Source organism: Centruroides vittatus, unplaced genomic scaffold, assembly GCF_030686945.1.
Source record: "Centruroides vittatus isolate TY-2023 unplaced genomic scaffold, ASM3068694v2 scaffold_520, whole genome shotgun sequence".
NCBI classification, from domain to species: domain Eukaryota; kingdom Metazoa; phylum Arthropoda; class Arachnida; order Scorpiones; family Buthidae; genus Centruroides; species Centruroides vittatus.
The window spans coordinates 582843-605846 of record NW_027122712.1 but is presented as its reverse complement, the minus strand read 5'-3'; the positions used below and the strand labels follow the sequence as shown (position 1 = coordinate 605846).

The following is a 23004-nucleotide window of genomic DNA, read 5'->3' as shown; positions in this document are numbered from 1 at the left end:
AATAGTGTATCACGAAAAATTATATAAAATAAATCTAAATGAAAAAATATGACATGACACTATGATTTATGAAAACAAAACTTTTACTAAACAAATTAGCACATTCTTTAATTTCACTTATGTTATTGATACTTCAAATACATATATACAACGTGAGTAACTAAAATTCGGGGTGTTCTAAATCTTAACTGGACATGTACAGTACTCGTAATAAAGTAAAACACTCAAAGATGAAATAGCATTTAATGAACTTCAGAATTATTATATGCACTAATGAAGAACAGATAAAATCATTTCACAGAACACACTTAAGATGGATAACATACTACATCAACCAGGTAATGTTTGGGTGCTCATAATCAGTGTAATGTTCTCTCCTTTTAATAAGATTCTGCCAATTGCTTTCCTCTGTTTTGTTTTCATATTGACTTCTTCGGCATCGTCTAACACCAAGTTCATGTATTCGTCGAAACCAATGATGTGTCCTTCTATCCTCATTGTGATATTCTGATACAGCCAAACTTGAATCCTCGCTCGATTCTGTAAATACCGAAAGATGAGGTTAATGGGTTGAACCATCACCTTTTGTATCTTCTGTGCGCCTTTGTACGACATGACTATTCTCTTACTATCCAAAAGTATAAAAATGGAAGTTCCAACTAACAAGTAACAATGGAAACACGCCAAACGTTTCAATAACTGAATGAGCACGAGTAGTATTGCCAGCTAATTACAAACATCTGACATTAGCCAAAAATTCTTATTTTAAAAATATACAAACATTTAAATTAATTTTTAATATTGTGATAAATTCTTTGTTCTCATTAGTAACATTACTTTGCAACTTTTTTTATTATAAATTAACTATAACTGTTTTTATTAATTCACAAATTTGTTATGTCAGAATTTAATACGGAGTCCGTTCGATAATAGTGGTCGCTCCGTCGCCACGGGCATGCGTTTTCATTTGTAGGTTTTTCTTAAACTCTTTCCCACCCTGTGGGCTCTAAGAGTACCTCCATTAGCATGCCCGTTATAGGTTTGGCCAGGCCCACAATGGGGCGGCCGGGGGTGAAGGACTGTTTGTAGGTTTTTGAGAATGACGGCGAAAGAAAGAAAAAGATGGCGGTTTACCTATCGGGATGGCGGAATCTATGATTTTAAAATATGCGTTAGAGACAAAAGTTTAAAAAAAAAGGATTACAATTGTAAAATTAAAGAATGCAAACTCACCAAAATAATTATAATTTTGAGTATTGCGTATCGGCCGCGTAGCATAAAAAACTGATTTTACTATTAATTTTAGGCCGCGACTCCACTAGCCGTAAAAGGGCCGTAAAACCCCTCACCGTAAAAGCTTTTACGACCTGCTCAGGCGTAAAATATCATGGTCACGTGATTAAAAGCTTTTACGGTGAGGGGTTTTACGGCCCTTTTACGGCTAGTGCAGTCGCGGCCTTACTTTGAAATGTCGAAAGAATGTTAAAAACTTCAATTTGTAGAAAAATTAAAGAAACATTTTCAAAATACTACTTATTTGCAAGATTGTATTTTTTACGAAGGAAAATTTGTTTAATTACGATTGTCACTGTTCTGCCGACCGCACGTGCACGAAACAACTCACGACTGACACGTGCGCCAGTCGCATACATTGTCAACTGGTAACACGAGAATTTCATTTGAGCCGCCCTGCGGAGTATTGGACTAGCAAGTAACGGCCTATATAGACTAGTGTATATTTATTTTCCTATATTGCATTAGTGAACCGAACAAACTCCACGATGCTCATTCATTCCAATATGCGTTGAAACACATAAAGAGATTTTTCATACTTGCCAACCTTTCAATGGGGAATAGCTGTGACGTTAGTAGAAAAATGCCGCTTTTGGAATAAAATGCGAGAAAATTCGTTGTTAACATTGATATTGCACAATGTTTATATTAAATTTTTTTAAGCGCAGTGTTTACTTCAAAATGCCCTCTTCTTGTTTCTTTCTATTACGATTGCAGTGCTGATTAATTTTTTCTTGTCCACGTGTACTGAGAGCGTTATTACCAGGCCGGATTTACCAATCCAGGGGCCCCGGGCACAAATTCGGTGGGAGCCTCCTTTAAGAGTAGGCAAATTTGATGATTTAGAAAATTTACACAAAATACTGTACTTTCAACTAGATTTCAACTAGGAAGTTGTAAATTTCATTTAAAAATAAGGTTATTGTAAACATACATATATTTTACTGTGTAAAACTAATTATTTTAATTTAATTGAAAAATACCTATGTAAAATTTTTTCCCGAAATTTTCCGATGTTTCGTAGGTTTTTCCCGGGTTTGGTTTTCTTTCTATGTGGCCCTCATGATTAGGCCACACTAGGCTGTCGCAGTAATAGGGGAAAAATTTATGTTTAAACATAGTTTTGTGGGAGCCCTGGGCACCGGCCCCAAATGTCCCTATGTAAATCCGGCCCTGATTATTACTATTCGTCCAACGACCAAGTACACAAATACCGTCACGGTCCGTTCCGCTGCACGGATATTTTTCTAAGACGCAATATGTCCCATTTCAACTGCTGGTATGCAGGTCCAGCAATAACTGGAAAAAATTTTACCTTACTAATGTAAAATAGTCAGATAATAGGAACATCACCGCCAATAAAAGTCTGAGTTTTCAAACGAAGAAACAGAAATGTGTCCCAGATGAGGATCGTACTTACGGCCTCCAGGTTATCAGACTGACGCACTACCTACTGCGCTACTCAGGCTGACGCCTCCGTTTTATCAACCACACGATAAATTCAGTTCTATGTTTTCTTAAAAATTTCGTATAACAGTACTTTACCGCAGCTGCAAAAATAACGGCAGAATGTTCTTAATAATTCTACTATTTCTTTCAAAAGTCGTTTCAGTCAAACGTGAAGTGATTTTCTCTGTTTAACACAATGGCAATTTTAATGTACTCGGGTCTGTCTTATTTTATTTTAAAAATCCCCAAACGTATTTACAGACTTCTGCCAATGCTTAATAATGTTGCCAGACTTGAATAAGCAATTTTTCATATCTGCCATTTAAAATAATCATATTTGAGCTAAAATTCTCATACCTATGATGAACAAAGATTGTTGTCTGTTACTAAAGCTCTTAGAATTATAATTGGAATATTTTTGAATATCGATTATTCATAACTCGTGCTTAATTTTTACATTCGAACTAGGCGATTATAATTACTTAAGTACTCTAGAAAACGAAGTATTTATTGACAATAACTATTGTCAATGATTGTACTTATGGGAGTTTTCGAACATCATTCGAGGGGCAGATGGTGAGCATAAATATTAGAAGTTAAGACATCTTTCGATTCCAGCGCGTACTGTAGCATTGAAAGGTTAGTAAAGCTGATTTTTATTCCGATGTTTGAATTTAAATATGACGAAATGTTAATGTTTTACTCAAGAACGGCAAAAGTAGGTTTTTAGTTCAGTCTTTCTTAGTTATTACTTTACAATTCATTTGTTAATATTGTACAACTAAAGTACAACTTCGTTAATTAACATCAATGTATCTTCCTCTAAATAAATTTGAAAGGAAATTACATGAAATTTTCAAGTGTAATAAATGCTACCTAATATAAAATATTCGTTCAAAGATGCCATGTATAGATGTTCGCAAAATATGTTAAATAATTGAAAAATGCTGTATAAAAAAAACTTTTAAATTCTATTATTGAATGTTTAATCAAAATTTCATATAATTCAAACACAAATAACAACGTTTTAGTGTTTTTGTTACTTTGTACTTTTTGATAAATGCATAATATCAATTGCCATAGTAATACGTTATCGAAAGAGTTACGTAATCGCTGACATCATTATGTAAATATGTACGAAAATCAAACACCGAAACTTATAAGGCTTGTCTCCTATCCAAAATGCTCGAGATAAAGACACTTATTGTTTTTATACTTCTAAGATCTGTCTGCGGAACACTAAATACGACCTGTGATGAACTTTGTCTCAGAGTGGTATGCCCAGAAACAGAATGTGAGGATTCTGAGAAAATAGACAACGGTTCGGTGTGCGGTTGTTGTCCCGTTTGTGTCACTTACAAAGGTTATAATCTGTCCGTAAATTAATATTTGCTGATCATTTTTCTCAAATTTCGCTATTCTTTTAGAAGAAGGACAAAGTTGTGAATCGGAGGGAGTTTCTAAAAGTCTATGTCGTCCGGGATTGATATGTGATAACGGAAAATGTTCGATTACAGGTATTATATTATTCATTTCATTTTGTAGCGTTAAAATATTGTTTCAAAATTAATGAAAATAAAATTATTGTTTTGATCAATAAATATAGGTTATTAAAAGTAATAATTCATATATTCTTTCTAAAGTATTAGAGCAATTTTTCAAGTATTTCAATCTCTTTTGTTTGAATTCAATTATATATAACAAATTAACTTTTCTTACCTAATATCAACAGAATATATAACGTTATTGTGCAATAGATCAGTACTTTTCACTTTTGTTTTTGTTATTTTTAGTACTAATAAAATAAATGATTTTATTGTGAAAATTATTCGTTCTGAAATTTTTCTTGAATTCCTTATAAGCTACCGGTATATATTTATCATTATCGATGCACTGTTAACGCAGTAAACTTCTGAACACACGATTATTTCCACAATAGAGAACTTCACTTAGAGAACAAATAATCCAAAATGTATGATTCCTAAGTTTAACTGGTATTCATTGACTACCTCACGCCTCTGCAAAATACCCAAAGCAAGATTTTATACAATTATTTTGTGAATATTCAATTTTATACATAGATAACACTCGAAAAATTAAATGATTCAATATTAGCATAACTTTTTCTTATAATACATTAATCGATCTAGCTATAATTTATTTCCTACGATTAAACGAAAAGTGATGATATGACTCGTATAATATTTGGGGAAACGGACCCTAGCTCTTTTTTCCAATACCAAATTTATAACATTTACAGGGTGGATCATTTTTCTTTTAACTTCTATAAAACAATTTGTCCAAAATATAGAAGATGAATACGATCTCACTATTCACAAAATAATAGGTCAAGATTTTATTGATGACAGTGCCTGTGGGATTTTGGATTTTGCCTGACATTAAAAATGTTTAATGCCATATATTTTCGAATACAACTATATTACTGATTTTAAATTGGTATCTATCGTATAATCTCAGTATGCTGATGTCTTTCATCAACAAATGAAATTAAAAGACTGTCTGAAGAAAAGCGTAAAACATAATTTCTGTAGAATATAAAATATATTTATAACCTCTCAATTAAAAAGTCATTTTTAATTTTAGGTATAGGTAACAATTTATTTAATTTCACAAGTTTTTAATATCAATTTAGCAATAAATATTAAGGATACAATCATACCATCCTATCCTTAATATTTATTGCTACGAGTTATGGTGATGTTAGACCTAAAACTTGGCACACTTACGATATAAATAAATTTTTGTAAAATGTTTATTTTGCTTATTATACCGTAATATTTTACTAAATATCGCGTTTATTGCTCGGTAAACACGTTAAAGGTATCGACCACCATGTCACGACTACGAAATGCACCTGTCTGTCACGATTGGGTAATCGTATCACGTGACTTAAATGGATGGCGGATTGGTTATTTTCCGAGATAGATAAAGTTTCATTGGATGAAAATAACTTTATATCACGTGATCGGATGACGTTTTCTTATAAAACATTCGATCGTCCCGTCGTCCTCTACGGAAGGGGAGAAGTCGAGATGGGAAATAATACTAGTACTAAACGAATTACGTTAGTTAACGACTCCGGTAATATCATTCAAGTTTCCGATGCCGTAGTGAGACGTTTAAAAGGAGGTGACGATAGAAAGGATCGCAAGTCGGCGGAATCGGACGATACCTTTCCACCCGTAATAGTCGAACATCGGACTGCCCAAAACCGAGAACATTTATGCGAGGAAGACTCCCGGTTAAGCAAAGAACATTCCAATCGGGCTGAAGTTAATTCTGGAAACGTAACATTTCAAGAATTGGAAAAAGAAAACGTACATTTGTTACAGCTACTGACAGAAAAGCTGGATAAATCAGTAGAGGATGTGGAGAAGAAATACTTCAATAGACCGTCGGTAGATGTCTGCCAGGAAATGCAAGATAAAGTTTTAAATTGTTATGAAAATAATTCTGCCAATACATTGAATTGTCATAAAGAAGTAATGCAGTTTCAGAGATGTGTGGATGGAGTGCGATTTAGAGTGCTAGTGGACAAACAGTGATGCCTTTTTTTAATAATAGTTCAATCAAGTTTAAAAATATAGATGTAAAACTGTAGATTCTTGTACAGTTGGTTAATAAAAACGGTTGTGTTTCGAGATATTTCTCTCTGTGTATTTCTGATTCGATGTGTAAACAAAACAGTTTAACCGAATGTTTTTATTATGCGATAGTATATGCTTATCAAAAGATTAGATGATATATTTTTACCAAAAATTGTAAACCGATCTTGCATTAGGATACAAAGAACTCGGATGTACGGTACATAAAATCGTGGTGTTTAAAAAGAATTATTTCTCGAAGTTTACTATTAGAATTTATTTTATTATAATTGATATTATTAATAGTTTGTACGAGTGCTTTTTCGGGCAGAGTATTAATCTTTCAAATTAATCTTTTGAGTTATTTTAATAGGTGTTTTGGACGATTCGCATTGTTGGAATCTTACAAGACTGAGAGAGAATTTGATAGCCGATCGGACGCTGTCACCCGATGCGTGGGTTCCGTCTTGCAATAGGAAATATTATAAACCCAAGCAATGCAAGCAGCACAAGTAAACAGTATTTAGTTTTTATACTTTTAATAAGGTAATAATTATATTTATGTAATGTGAATGTATGTCTCTTTAATCCGAATAGGTAATTAATTCCGGTAGACTTTCTCATAGGTATCAGGTTAGGTACTCCTTTATTCACAAATGCATTTCATGCTTATGCAACGTCTGAGCCCCTCCTCAGTGTAATGCTAAGAAGGCAGAGCAGCACCTTTCAAATTTTTTCGTACACTTAAAACATAACTAGGAGGGTCATATAAATATAGAAACACGAGTGTGTATCGGGTGGCAATACAAAGTTTCCATAAAATTGACGATAAAATCCGTAGGTGCGCACATTTTTAAAACCAGTGCTATAGTAACAACGTGATATTTTCCGACCAGATAATTATACAATGAAAGGTATTTTTATTAAAACATGGTGTATTCTTTAAAAACGTTTGGAGTAAATTACATTTTCTTTTCTATTATCTACAGTATTACATTTGTAAACAGCATACAACAGTTACATTATAGGTTACTTTTTTCTAACTGTTGTATGCTGTTTACAAATGTAATACTGTAGATAATAGAAAAGAAAATGTAATTTACTCCAAACGTTTTTAAAGAATACACCATGTTTTAATAAAAATACCTTTCATTGTATAATTATCTGGTCGGAAAATATCACGTTGTTACTATAGCACTGGTTTTAAAAATGTGCGCACCTACGGATTTTATCGTCAATTTTATGGAAACTTTGTATTGCCACCCGATACACACTCGTGTTTCTATATTTATATGACCCTCCTAGTTATGTTTTAAGTGTACGAAAAAATTTGAAAGGTGCTGCTCTGCCTTCTTAGCATTACACTGAGGAGGGGCTCAGACGTTGCATAAGCATGAAATGCATTTGTGAATAAAGGAGTACCTAACCTGATACCTGTGAGAAAGTCTACCGGAATTAATTACCTATTCGGATTAAAGAGACATACATTCACATTACATATATAACAGCTACTACATCTGATATTGAGAATTATATTTATAAAAATATAAGGACGGTTTTATAAACATAACACAACAATTTGAGAATACTTATTTTAAAATTGAGTAACATATTACTTTCATCATTGAGTCTTTTATTTTAAAAATATTTTTATCCTAAATTATGTTTTATTGAGAAAATTAATTAACAATTCATATATTTTTTATATATTATTTATATAAATATATTCTTAGTTGAGGCCTATTAACTCAATAAACTCGCTTATGTTCTTGTAACTGAACATTATGATAAATAATAATTCATGAAAAAATAAATACTTTAGCTTAAACACTTTTGTTTCTTAAGGTGTTTCAGTTAAAAAATGTTAAAATTTGGATATCGGAAAAATTAAAAATAAAAACAACAAAAGAATAGAGAAGATTTATTTCAAAAAGAGAAGTTTTAGAATAAAGACAGGATAAGATTTTGTAAAAACATTTCTGTTATATACATTATATCAAATATGTATATTTTCAAAAATCAACCAACCATAATTTTCGTCGGCTATTGCTAGATGATGACAGTGTTACCAAGAAGTTACTGATGTATATTAATTTAATATATGGGGGGTTCAAAGGATATATTGCATCTTTTTAAGAATACATTTTTAAAAAGTGTCTTTACCTTTTTGCAAGTGTGTAATCATTTTTAATCTGCAATGGCTTTACAAATAACAATTTAAAAATATATTGTGAATACACAATTAGAAGATAAGACTAAGATCCAAAACTTTAAAAAATCCAAAAGCTGGGACAGCCTATGGATAATGTATCTTTTCACTACTACAGTATAATTTCAAGGTGTTTTTCTTTCTAAATAGCATACAGTTTCTCAATTTCACTTACAGGTTTTAAATACAGTAGAGTCCCACTAGTCCAAACACCACTAATCCGAACGTATTTTGGTCGGCAGAGAGGAAATTTTCGCTAACAAGACGGCCACTTAGAGGTGTTCCCTTTCTCTTTCCCGAGTGAACCACATGAATTAGACTTCATCAAACTTGTCAAACGTTGAGGGCCTTGCTGTTGGTCGATTTTCAACAAATTTTTCTGAAGTAGAGGCACAAAACTGCTTGATCTTTGAGCAGTTTTTTCCAGTCGGTTATTGTGGCAACTATATTGCGTACAAGTCAGATGAAATAAAGGGTGGGGTGCTGACATCATTGATGGTGTTGGATCTATATAAACCAGGCCCGTTTTACTGTTTCTTCATTATTTCAATTATTCGGCTAATCCAAATGGGGAACGGGTTTTGGTTCCAATTAGTTTGGACTAGCAGGACTCTACTGTAATAATGTTACTTATCAAAAACCACTTACAAACCTTAGTGTTAGTCCAGTAGAGAATGTACATTATATTTCTAACATTTTCGGTCAAAACTGCAGATCTTAGTCGGGAAATAGCCATTTCCAAGATGGAATATTCATATTCTATAACAGAATGTTCAAAGAACATCTGCTAATTTTGAAAAACCACGTGCACCTGTTGAGGAGTAAAATTTAAATGAAATATTCAAATAACTATTGAAAACGAAAGGAAAAATGTGTTTGTCAAACTTGGATTTATAAAAAGGGCATCATAAAATTTCTGGATGCTAATCGAATGACTGTGGTTAGAAGAAAGCATCATAGCAGGCTTGCCGTGCTTGTGAAATTTACTTTTTCTCTTTGGCATTGATGCATGTGCCCTCTTTATTTGCCTTAAAAACTTCAAGGACTTCCAGACATAGATTCTCCCCCTGGATAGTTCATGAGGTATCACTAATGTTTGTAAGAGGTTTTTGATTTGTTCTGTCCAGTTCTATCTCAAGTGTTCTCAATGTTACCTATGTTAATTTTCATCCTATTTTTAATTTAACTGAAAAATAAATGATTATAGATACATAATTTCTTTCTTAAAAATTACATTTTAATATCTAATACAGCCAAAGTTTTTCAGTTAGGAATTGATACTATAGTACAGGTAGGCCTCCTACAACGCAGTAGATACGTTCCTTGAAAATACCGCATTGTGGGAAATCGCATTATAGGAGACACCAACTTAATGCAAAAACTGGGATTCAGTTCTGAAAAGAGAAAAACTGCCTTTTATGGTGTAACATTTTCATCATTTTTTAAATTTATGTACATAAAAAGCTTAAATAAAATTCAACATCATATAAAAACTAAAAAGATTATGATTTCAAGTCAAAATCAAAAAGAAACATAATGTTATGCTCAAATTCAGTCCTCGTCGTCACTTATTATAGTTGTTCAAGAATGTTTGACTGGCCTTATTTCAAAATCTGAGCTTGTTCCATCAAGTTCCACTGCACTTATGTGATCCGTTGCAATTTTTCTGTTATGTGAAAGATGATTTGTTTCTAAATACCCTAAACCGCGTTGTAAGAAAATTTCCGCATTTTTCCAACCGCATTGGAGCGAAAACGCATTGTAAAGGTACTGCATTGTAGGAGACCTACCTGTAATTTTTCTCGAGATTTATTTCATATACACACAATCCTAGAAAAAGTTTGAGATCACGTTGGTTTTTAAACTTTCCATTTTATTCCTTTAATCATTCCATTCTTTAAAAGTTTCTTTCCATTAAAATTAACTGATCTGTAAATACAGTTTATTGTTATTTAGGTATTAAAATAACCGTAAATATGAAGTAAAAACTTATTTTCACATTTAATAAATTCAAATACAACAAATTATTGCTTGCAATTTTCCTGGGAAAGGTTGAGACCAGGATCATAAAAGTGCAACGTAAACAAAACAATATTTAATACTTAAGTTTGTTTACTATTAACCCAAGTAACATCAATCATTCACTTGGTCATGGAGTTGTTAGTCTTTCAGGAACAATTATATCCCAAGCTGTCACAATTGCTTTTTTAAGATCAGAAACATTAAGATTTTTTCCATTGGTATAAACTATCTTACCAAATTACCCCAAAGGTTTTCTATTGGATTTAAATCCAGGCTACATGGTAGCCATTGCAAATTATTCATATTATTGTCAGACAACATTATCATTGTTGAGGTAGCATTTTGAATGGGAGCATTAACCTGTTGGAAAATAAAATGTTTGTCCATTGCTTCATCTTTTAATGATAAAAGATAATTTTCCAATACATCTTGATAGTCAACTGTCTTTGAATGAGATTAAACAAAAGCAATTGCCAATTTTAATTGATCAGTGAAAGCAACCCACATAATCATGGATATTTCACCTTGTACACAATGTGATAAAGGATGATGATGGTGGCACATTATGCCAGTAGTATTGCACACCAGGACCATCCAGGTTAAATTTATTCTCACCACTAAAAAGCTGTGTGATTCTATAAATCTGAAAGGCAAGCATTATGTATTGCAAAGGTGGGAGCTGAACTTTCTATAAGGAAGGTCGTCAATTTTAGCGGTTCTTGCATTTTAATATATACATAATTTACAGACTTTTGTAGAACATATCTCATTGTTCTTAGTGTTACAGGTAGCTGTAGTGAAGCTTGTAATCTGATTAGATGACATACCAGAGGATGTAGTTCAATATTGTCCTGTCATCTCTGGTAGAAATGTTTAGCTTTGGAATAATTGTTAGGGTCCTTTTGGTAATTGTGAACTACTGTCTTTGATCTTTTTAGTAGGTCAATGGCACATTCATATTTCCTATGGTGTCTGAATGTATCTTGCCTTTTTCTTTATCTGTTAAGTCTTACCAGATCCCATTTTTACTGAAGATTTTGAAAACACACAATATGGATGTATGAAAATTAAGTTACAATGTCTTTTGTATTTTAGAATGTTGTAAAATATGAATTTTTGATCCTAGTCTCAAACTTTTTCCAGGAAAATTGCAAGCAATAATTTGTTGTATTTGAATTTCTTAAATATGAAAATAACTTTTTACTTCATATGTGGTTTATGGTTACTTTAATACCTAAACAACAATATACAGTATTTATAGAATATCAATTAAATTTAATGAAAAGTTTGAAAAACCCTTATGGTCTGAAACTTTTTTCTAGGATGTATATAAAATGATGACTTGCTAACTTGGATTAGGAGCAATCGTGTATTTGAGCCAGGAATTGTACTTATTTTCACAGCAGAAACTCTTATGATGTGCATATAAAATAAAGTCAAACTTTGATATAGTGTCATTCTCAAAGTACCAAAGAATGTGTGTGCACTGCTTTTCCTATAAATGACTCATTACTTAACGCTTGCAATATATTATTATTACTATTATCATCATCAAATCATATAACTTTTAAATTCTCAAATTAGAATTTGTAAGTAGTGAAGTTCATTACTCTATGTAATTCTTGTTTGAGGGACTTCAATTTAGTGCTAATATAAGAGCAAATAAATGGTTGGCACTAAATCAACATTTGACTAAATAATTGCAAGAATACATTGAAAGATAAGTGAATAAAATCAGCATGTTATAAAACCCAAAGCTCTTTCCAGATATGTTGCCAAATATTATATTAAAGTATCATATTCAAATTTTTACTATGAAAGATGCAAACTAGAGCAAAGCAATGCAATTAAATCCAACCATAAATTGCATTGCATAGATGTACTGAAATTATCAAGTTGCTACTGGTAGAGGCTTATGCCATCATGCTCATTATTTTTATCATTTAAATGGGAATGTTGTAGTATAAAGAGACAAAGACGTTACCTTAACAAAAGGTTTTATTCGTGTCTAAAACGCACGACTGTTACAATTCAAATGCAGCGAGAAACAGTGCTGCCAGTCCAAGAGACTAGCTACTGTGGGAGAAGTGTTGCCACACTGTGACACTACTACATTCTCCCCCACTTACATTACATAATATAGTCTTCAAATAACTGGGCTGACGGCGCTGCCTTGCAGGACGAGGCGACCTGATTACTTCTGTTGGGGTTGAGAAAATATCTTTTTCTTCGACTTGGGAAAGATACGAATCGCTCTCGCAAGGTGGAAGGGGCGTTGCCTGAACATCAGAGCTAGCTTGATCAGGAATCTGAGCTGAAATATCAGGAAAGACTGTGTCATCTTTCGAGGATTCAGGCAAAGGTTCATCTCTAGGTGCTATGTGCCTTAGGGACACTCGATGTCCGCCCATCTGGGTACTGAATGTGAGCGTACCTAGGATTAACCTCCAATAACTGAACTTCCTCTACTAGAGGGGCATATTTATTGGTGCGGTTATGTGAACGTAATAGGACAGGTCCCTGGTGATAGCAACCAAGTGGGAAGGCCAATACCCGTTCCTGTCTTCCGGGGATGTCTGAAAAATCTTTCATGCGGCGTAGAATTTGTAGCAGTGCATAGGAGAGATCGAACAGCATGTAATGCATCGCCTAGTACATCTTCCCACTGATCAATACTTCGATTAGTCGAGCGAAGAGCTAAGGAAATTGTCTTCCAAATAATACCATTGTAACGCTCGACGAGACCATTACCCTGGGGATTATAAGGTGTGGAGAAACTAGAAGCAACATCAATAGATGTGAGAAGGAACGAAGTTCACGAGATAAGAATGCAGCTCCTCTATCTGAATGTATATATGATGGGGCTCCAAAGATTGAAAACAGCTGATGAAGACACTTAGTAACAGTACTACTGCTGACGTCTGGACAGGGGAACGCAAATGGAAATCTTGAATATTCATCTATTATTGTCAGAAGGTAACGGTTCCTCGACTTGGAAGGAAGAGGACCTTTAAAGTTGATGTCTAAACGTTCAAAGGGGGACGTGGCTTTAATAAGGTGGTTTGAAGGAGCAAGAAATTTTGGTTTTAATTCGGCACAGATAGGATAAGAAGCAGTTAATTTCTTTATTTCCTCGAAAGAAAATAGTAAGTTCTTACTACGCACCCAATGATAAAAACGAGTTACTCCTGGGTGGCAGAGAGAGTTGTGGAGAACAGAGAGTCTCTTCAAATCAGGAAGAGCACAGCAAATTCTTGATAGAGCATCAGCAACGGTATTTCGACTACCAGGACGGTAAATAATATCAAACTTGTAACACGACAGTTCCAATCTCCACCTTAGAATCTTATCATTTTTAATTTTACTATTAGATTTAGAATGAAACATGAAAACTACCGAACGTTGGTCAGTAATTAATGTAAAATGACGTCCAATTAAGAAATGTCTCCACTTCTTTAATGCCTCAACTATAGCATATGCTTCCTTCTCTATGCTAGAGTATTTTCTCTCACTACCATTCAAGGATCGTGAGAAGAAAGCCACAGGTTTACCTTCCTGAGACAACGTAGCACCAATAGTGAAATCAGAAGCATCTGTTTCGACAACAAAGGGCACATTGTCAGTAACAGGAGTCAAGGTAGAACGAGATATTTCAGCTTTCAAATCTGAAAAGATCATGGCAGCCTCAGTTGGGAGTGGAAATAACTTACTCTGGACTATAGGTTGAATTTGCTCACTAAATCCCTTTATCCACAGGGCATAGTGGGCCAGCATTCCTACTGTTCGGCAGAGAGATGTAATATCTGTAGGTAGAGGTAATTCTAGCAAGGGCTTTAGACGCTCGGGATCTGGACGTAGAGCTCCCCCTTCAATTAGGTGACCTAGTATACAAATAGATCTAGAAGAGAATGAACATTTCGCTTTGTTGAGTGTTAAGTTATACTTAAGAGCCATGTCCATAAAATGAGTGAGATTACGATCATGTTCTTCCTGAGTTCTTCTGCAGACAGTGACATCGTCCAAATAAGCAAATGTGTCGACTAAACCTTCTTTAGTAATCAACTGAGAAATAGAACGTTGAAATCCAGCAACACCATTTGTGAGACCAAAACTAATCACCTTAAACTGCCACAATTTGTTACAAGCTTCAAATGCCGTATAATGTCTATCTTCTTTCGGAATGGGAATTTGATGGTAGGCTCTACGCAAATCTATCATACTGAAAACTTTATAAGAGGCTATTTTTTGAATTAAGTCATCAATTCTAAGGAGAGGGAATGCATCCAACTTAGTATACTTATTAATAGTGCGAGAGTAGTCTATAACTAAACTTTTCTTTGGACCAGGTACAATCACCACCTGAGCCCTCCATGGTGAATTGCTTTCCTCAATTATACCCTCAGCCATCAACCTCTTAATTTCTGCATCAATGAAATCCTGATCTGGTTTAGAGAACCACCTAGATTTAGTAGTGATAGGCCTTGTGTCTTTAGACAAATGTTTGAAGAGATGGGCCGGTGGCACGTTTGCGAGCACTGCAGAACAGATCAACAATGATGTATGAGAGCCACCAAATTTGAAGGACACATCAGTATGCAAAGCCAGGAAATCATGCCTTAAAATTACATCAGCGCACAGACCAGATAAAGCCGACAGCGAAACGTTCGGATAAGTATGGCCCTTTAAGTTAATAGAAACTATGCATCGACCCCTCACAGCTGAACTTAAAGCAGTTGTAGCCATAGAAACTTGAGCAGAATGTGGAATAATTTGGAGATGATGACACAATGCAAAATTATAATCTATGAAACTTTCGGAACTGCCAGTATCCACCAGGGCTCGAGCTAAGATGTTGTTTAACTGTATATTATCCGTAGCTCTAAACAAAGGGCTATGAGCAACAGTTGCCAAGGTTACAGCAGCCGCAGTTGGCTTACTCCCTTTGCTTTTACAGACTCTAGAAAAGTGTCCCCTTTTTCCGCATCTGTTGCAATCTTCGTTTCTGGCAGGGCATCTGTTGCGAAGGTGCTTCATGTAGCCACAATAAGGACACCTATGCTCAGTAGCGGCCAACACGTGTGAGAGTAAGGCATTAACTTCGGTATTATTTAAATTCTCTTCTGCCAACTCCTTTTCATTGGAGATATGGATAGCGCTTACTGTACTAGTATTAGAGACAAAACTTTCGGACTGAACACAGGCGGATTCTAAAGCATGGGCTTGCAATAAGGCATCTACAAGTTTTAAAGTATGGCTTTCTAAAAGGCACTGTTGTATCTGAGGCGATAACAATCCTGCAATAAAAGTGTCACGTACATATTCACTTTTATACTCTTTTGCCGAAACAGAGGTAAAGTTGCAGTCCTTACTTAATGTCCTAAGATTCTGATAGTACTGGTCAATGGACTCACCGGGTTGTTGGCGACGATTAATTGGGCAATGACGAGCGAAAATTACATTTATAGGCTTCTCATATAAGGCAGTCAAAGTCTTAATGGCATCCTGAAATCCAGAGCACTCTGATATATAAGTGTAGACTAAGGGACTAACGAAATTAACAAGAAGACTGAACTTCCTCACATTGTCCATTTCCGTTGATGATACGAAGTTCTCGAATGTTCTGTACCAATGGGACCACTGTTGAGAGGAACCACTAATGTTCGGATCAACATTAAAACGTTCAGGTTTAAGTAGGCTATCCATCTAAGTAGTTATAGACACGAATAAATTGTAGTATAAAGAGACAAAGACGTTACCTTAACAAAAGGTTTTATTCGTGTCTAAAACGCACGACTGTTACAATTCAAATGCAGCGAGAAACAGTGCTGCCAGTCCAAGAGACTAGCTACTGTGGGAGAAGTGTTGTCACACTGTGACACTACTACAGTTGTCAACAGATATTTTATTACATGGTATCTTTCAGAAATGGCTTACATGCACAAATACATATAAAACTTGAAAAATGCAATTCTGTTATGAGTTAATTTTTTTATTAAATTGACAACTTAATGTTGGCTTAGTAATACTTTCAATTTTAATTTACATAATTTATCTTTAATGTGTAATTCAACTGTGAAAAATAAACTAAAAAGTAGCATGTTTTAATGAAATACGTACTTAATGGTTAGAAAGTAGTATTCTATTATCTTTAAATACACTCACTAATCAGGAGTTAATGATTCTATCACTATGACATCAGGTATAGAAAGTACTTTATACTATAAATAAACTTTGTTGAGATGCAAATTTTCTTTTAAAAAACAGGCTAAACATTTGAATGATTATTGTGAAAAAAGTCTAAGAAATTATTGCTAAAAATGTATAAACAAAACTATCATTTGATTGCACATGAAAGTATACATCTATAATTTTCTTCAGTTTTACTAGGGTTATCATACATCCGTATTTAGTACAGTCTGTATTTTATAGACTGTCTATGTCCATACCACACTTAGAAAAAATAAACAAAATATCTGTACTTTTCAATTGATCACATAGTTAATAGTTACATCATAACCACTTAGATTTAACTCTGACAGAGGTGCTAAATTTTTGATAATTATTATTGTATTTGTTGGCTAGGGGGCAACATTATACTGTATAAGCAAATGTAATGGCTCTGTTGCTTAGAGGTTTAAATGCTGGTTTAAATGGCAAAATAATTTACTTATATTTAAAATTGCATTAAACTGTTTTTGAGTTTACTTCTTTTTGTTTTCAATTGTTTGTTAACTTGTCATTCTTAATAACAGTCTTTCAGATACATGGAAGAGGCTTATGGCCATAGTAGCTTTGTAAATAAATAAATAAAATTTCTGTGCCCCAAAGGAAAGTGTAACTTGAAAATTTATATTATACGCCTACACTTACTAGATTGAAAAATACGAATAAATTCCTTTTATTTTGCCTTGCTGTCTGAGTATTTTTAATGCTAATATATCTGTATTTTGCCTGTTATGGTATCTCTAGTTTTAGTTATGGTATCCCTAAAATTCAAATCGATAAGTCACTTACCGAATTTGATCCATCAGTTTTGTAGTTTATAAACAGAAAAGCATTATATTTGCAAATGCAGTCATTCTACATTCTCCACGTTCAGCTGTATACAGTGTGAGGAAAGTAAATCTTTGAACTATGAGAGAGCATTTTTAGTTTTCACAAAAAAGTCTAGATTTTGTGACAGAATAGACTCTGGAATTATATTTTGAATATCTAAATTTCTACTCAGAGAGTATTCTAGTTTCTCTAAAGCAAATTTTCCAACTAATTTTTGGCATGTTTAAAATTTTCCCACTGCTCATTAGATAGATTACTTCCCTCAAGCTTGAAAACCAAACTATGCAGGAACATATTTGAATGAACAGTGCAGATTTCCTTTAATATAACTTGTTGTTTCAACAGACTCTTGAGTTCAGTTGTTTAAGAGTTTCCACTCAGTTTATCAATGAATGCTATTACGGATGAGAAATTTTTGGTATAAAAATAAGCCACTTGAATCCACATGACCCATCTGGTTATTACAGGGTATCTTAGGAAGTGGCAAATCTGTTACCTTTCTACATTGATGTATTATATACACTCATTGCCATAAAAATTAGTGCACCAAGGAGGAGTTATCAGATTGCTGCAAAACTTGGCACAAAGATAAGTCTCAAGCAGACATGGAAATGAGTAGAGTTATAGCATGATGGATGGCTAATTGTGTAATTCCAGCAGAGGATGTTAAACTGCATCCCTCTTGGCCTATAAAAAAAGCATGCAAAAACATCCTGTCTGTAGTTTACCTGTTGCAGAATGATGCTGTATCACTGGATGCCTTTACGTTGCTCAGCAGTATCTTAGTGACATTCTGCAGCCACATGTGTTGCCTTTTATGGCTGCTTCCAAGAGCTGTTTTTCAATGGGACAATGTTCAACCACACACGACAAAGGTATCATAGGACTGCCTCTACCACATTTCCCTGGCCTACATGATTCCGATCAAACATGTCTGGATCGCCTGGGACTCCAAGTTGGACAGCCTAGGAGTTTGGCTGAAGTAGAGGTCCACTTGCAGCAACTGTGGACAGAGATGCCACAGGACACCATATAGCACATGTATGACTCCATGCCTTTCCATATCACATCATGTATTCATGCTATAGGTGGCCCAACAGGGTACTAGAACCTCCTTTCATTCGTAGTTTTTCCTGGAATAAATGATCTTTTTGCTTTCATTCTGTAATCACTTACTTACATCACCATTACACTCACAAATGTACAATTTTGTTCAATTCTGACAACTCCTTGGTGTACTAATTTTTATGGCAATGAGTGTATTTGGAAGACAATTAATCAAAGCCTTTTTCATTTCCAAAATGAAATTGTTGACCCAAGGAAATTCTCCCCTAATTGCTTCACATACTCTGTTAAGGCAATGGGCAAGATGATTGATGTGTCTCAGATTCAGATACATCAACTTTATATTTGAGCACTCACTCACTTATGGTGCCTGGTCTTACAGATGGCAGAGTTCCATAATTTGGCACATGAAAGGCCTGCATAATAGTTGTGGAATTTGTCTGTTCTAATTTGTAAACTCCTAACAAAATGAGTTGTAGTGGCATCTCTGTTAACAGACCAATGAGAATGTTCAGCCCATCCAAGATGAAAAATAGGATTAAATGAAATTAATAATTCTAAAAAATATACTTTCAGAAATAAATGAGTTAAAAATTACTCTTTTGTATTCGACTTTGAGAAATTTAGTACAGAGATAGATTACAATCAAAGATCAGTATTTATTTCTTACTATATTTTCCAAATGCATTTTGCCTGCTGGCCTCATCAGTGGATACAAAGCTGTACATTGTTAGTACTTTTATACTCAATCAAAGCATCCCAGCATGCATCTATACACCTGCCAACATTTAAATTAATTGTATTTGCATGACTTATGATGCAGTAGTGTTTAGTAATACGTCTTTTTACAATATTTTAATATTGCTTCTATCAATTATACAATTTTTAATACTGCAGTGTTGATGCCATGGTGATTCACTTCGTTTAAGTCTAATTGCTGTTTCATGTTCTTTTAATCATGTCTCAACCTCTACAAAAACAGAGAACTATGTCTCTCTCTCAGGTATTTTTATAAACTCTCTCTCAAGCCATAACAGGTAGAACACAAATGGTGTGCATAAATATTTTGTCGTGTCACCTTAGATGTAAATTCTGTTTTTCTATAGATGTATATCCTGTATTTCTGCGTGATGTTAGAATTAGACATTTATATTAAACTTGTATTTTTGTTATTCATTAACCTGTCTACTTGTCTGTTGCTACCAAATGACATCTATCGTTGAGCTCATTGACCTCCCTACTCAACTTTGTTTACAATTTGTGAGTTAGGACTCAATTAACTTTATCCTAACTGCTGTCAGCATCCTGACATTGGCCAGAACTTGCAATCCTGCCGACAATTTAATCTGTATAGCCATCCAGTGACCCCAAGATCGGGTATTGCCTACCCATGCCACGTAAGTGGTCATTAGGGAATCTCCCCAGTGGCCCTCGGCATATCTCACAAATATATGAAGGAAATTTCCAGGAAGCTGTATGTTAATATCCTAATCATACAACCATTTTTGATAACAATAAAAACTTGCTGTATATATTTCCATTTTTTAAATTTCATAATTAAATACATAAATAAATAAATACAACAACAGTTTATGGGATGTCTTGGTAAACTTTTAAACAAACAAAAAATAATAATAATATATTTTTAAGAAATCTAAATTCAAATTTAATATAATTATTTTTTCCAATGCATTGTAATTTTTGAAGAGGGATTCAGATTAGTTTGAATAGCATTTTTTTTATCATGTATATAACAAACAACTAGTCTCCTGTTATTACAAAATAACATTATATAAATCTTAATTTTTTAAAATAGATTTTTAAGATATATTAAAAAGTCATTAACCAAACCTAATCTTTAATCATTTAATACAATTAGATAAACAAACAAATAGTAGAATTTCTTTTGACAGGTGTTTCTGTTTTGAAAATAATGGAGAACGCATATTTGGCCAAGCCAACAAAGAAATGGATAAAAATATGACTTGTGGTAAGACTAAACATTTTCAAACTGATTATACAATATTAAAACTTTAGATTTTCTACAATTTAGGTTGCTCTTTGACACTTTTTGAGCAAGAGAAAAATTCTGGAACTGCTTGGAATACAGAACCACACGAACACTGTACATTAAATGGTAATTACGAAGAATTGCAATGTGTGGGAAATGTGTGCTATTGTTCCAATCCTATCTCGGGAAAGCATATTGGACAAGTAACATTAATTCAAAATATCACTTTACTTCCTTGTTGTGAGTAACTTTTAATTCATAATTATATAACTTTTGAACAATTGTCATTATACTATTAATTATAATCACCACAGATGATGCTGAAAAGCATAGAAAGAATTATTTAACAAAATGTGAAGAAATAGTCCAACGAACACAGTTAATTACTCACCAGTTTTCTCTAAAAGGAGTTGAATTGATTGGTCTGAAAGATATAAACTGTGATTATGATGGAAGTTTTTCAAGAAAACAATGTCTTACTGATAAGTGCGTAATGAAAAATGTTATGAAATTTAATTGTCAGTGAATTCAAAGTTTATTAAATTTTATTTCAAATTATAGGTGTTTCTGTACAGATAGAAATGGTAAAAGTTTCAAAAGTTATAGTTCTGTAAAAGCTAATATGAAGACAGAAATGCTCTGTAGTAAGTTTCTGTTTACCTTTATTCACCAAAATATTCACGAAATAAATTTTATTAAAAAATTTATTTTCAGACTGTGCCAGAGATGAATATGATACAGAATTTATGAGTGCCCATTATCCACGGCTCGAATGCAACGGCAATACTGGAAATTACAATTACCATCAAACTGTTGGAAAAAATCAATTTTGTGTAGATGAGGATGGGGAGATTCTATATTATATTGAAAAAGAGACTAATGATCTAGCTAAACAATGTCTAGAGAAATATAAGAAATCAGGATTTGACAATGACGACAATGTTAACATCAATGAAGAAGACGAGGATTACTATATTTATAATTACGATTTTTAATATTTATAGTAATACTATCATCTTTTCTAACTTTATTATATTAATATTTTCAGTTACAGTGATAAATTAAAACATTTTTAGATCATAATGCAATAACATTGAACAATGTACATAATGAAGACAATTACAAAATTTGATCTTTAAACACTAAGTAACTAATACACAAAGATATCAATCTAATAATGATTTTCATTTTTGATTATATTAGCACATTTTAATTATTATCTTTTAAGAAATTGCAACAATACTGATATTAACACAATATATAAAACTTTATAATCTTTATCAATAATTTTAATCTATTCTAAAGTATACCTCAATAGAATTATCTGTTAACTATATGTTTGATATGAAAAACATTTGGCAGTGAATGTTTGGATTGTGTTAAATGTTTATGGACCACAAACCACATCCAAACATTTAACAATTATAAAATTATGCCAAAAATTTCATTCATAGTACTGACATTGTAATTTACCTGTGTAAACTTACGAAATTAACATTTCCTTTTTTATGCAATGCTCATTTTGGTAAAACTGTGTTACTTTTATTGTCATAAGACGGCATTGAATATCCAATACTGTTTAGTTGTTATAGGTAATTTTTCTACAGAAAAGTTAAAAGTAGCTTAGACTGCACATTGAAAATTTTTGTTTAGTTATATTATCTATCTCTGCTTTTAGATTCAAAATGATATTTTCTAAACATTAGGAAAAATATCTAATTTAATGTTAATAAACTGATCATTATTCAAGATATACAATCAATGATAAATTGTTAGAATCATCCTTTGCTATAATTAATTTCATATAAATATAGTTTACTGATTAAAATTTTTCTTTAAATAAATCTGAAATATATGTAATATTAAACCCCTCTTGTAATCGAATCAAATATGCAAAACATGAATTCTATAAAAACTAGACAATGTAAATACTGTCTAAGTCTTCTCTGATGGTGAAATTATTTGTTGTTGTATGTTAAATGAGAAAATTCTAAATGGAATATTTATCATTAAAAATCATTAACCCTTCTTCTCAAATTTTAATAGAATATTCCGAACAGCAGCCACCACCAAATTACATATCAATAAATTATTAAAAATGGCTTGTAACTATGACTTAGTTTTGATGTTTTCCAAAATACTTATGGAGACCATATATAATAATATGGAGACTTATCTGCAATTGTTTTAGGGAATTCTTTTCTTATTAATATATTTTATATTAACTCTATCTATCTATGAGATAAAATAAATTTTTGTTGGATATATACAGGTTGTAAATGCAAACATTGCAC

At 33.0% G+C, this 23004-nt stretch overlaps 1 protein-coding gene across 2 annotated transcripts; it reads left to right on the top strand.

Moving 5' to 3' along the window:
• Positions 1-3755: 3755 nt before the first annotated feature.
• LOC136989403 (uncharacterized) lies at positions 3756-23004 on the top strand. Of its 2 annotated transcripts, none has more exons than XM_067287526.1 (8): positions 3756-4105; positions 4173-4259; positions 6721-6859; positions 20613-20689; positions 20753-20950; positions 21025-21196; positions 21272-21354; positions 21425-23004. In XM_067287526.1, the coding sequence occupies exons 1-8, from the start codon at positions 3925-3927 to the stop codon at positions 21703-21705; spliced, it is 1218 nt and encodes a 405-aa protein (XP_067143627.1). In that variant the 5' UTR covers positions 3756-3924; the 3' UTR covers positions 21706-23004. The 2 variants fall into 2 exon arrangements, with proteins under 2 accessions (XP_067143627.1, XP_067143626.1); XM_067287525.1 differs by having other exon boundaries at positions 4170-4259.

Bases quoted from the DNA above. Each gene is read 5' to 3' on its own strand.
- LOC136989403 (XM_067287525.1), top strand. From the start codon at position 3,925: ATGCTCGAGATAAAGACACTTATTGTTTTTATACTTCTAAGATCTGTC. The intron at 4,106-4,169 runs GTTATAATCTGT...CTATTCTTTTAG, and splicing joins CGTTTGTGTCACTTACAAAG to AAGAAGGACAAAGTTGTGAA. The intron at 6,860-20,612 runs GTAAACAGTATT...TTCTTTTGACAG, and splicing joins AAGCAATGCAAGCAGCACAA to GTGTTTCTGTTTTGAAAATA.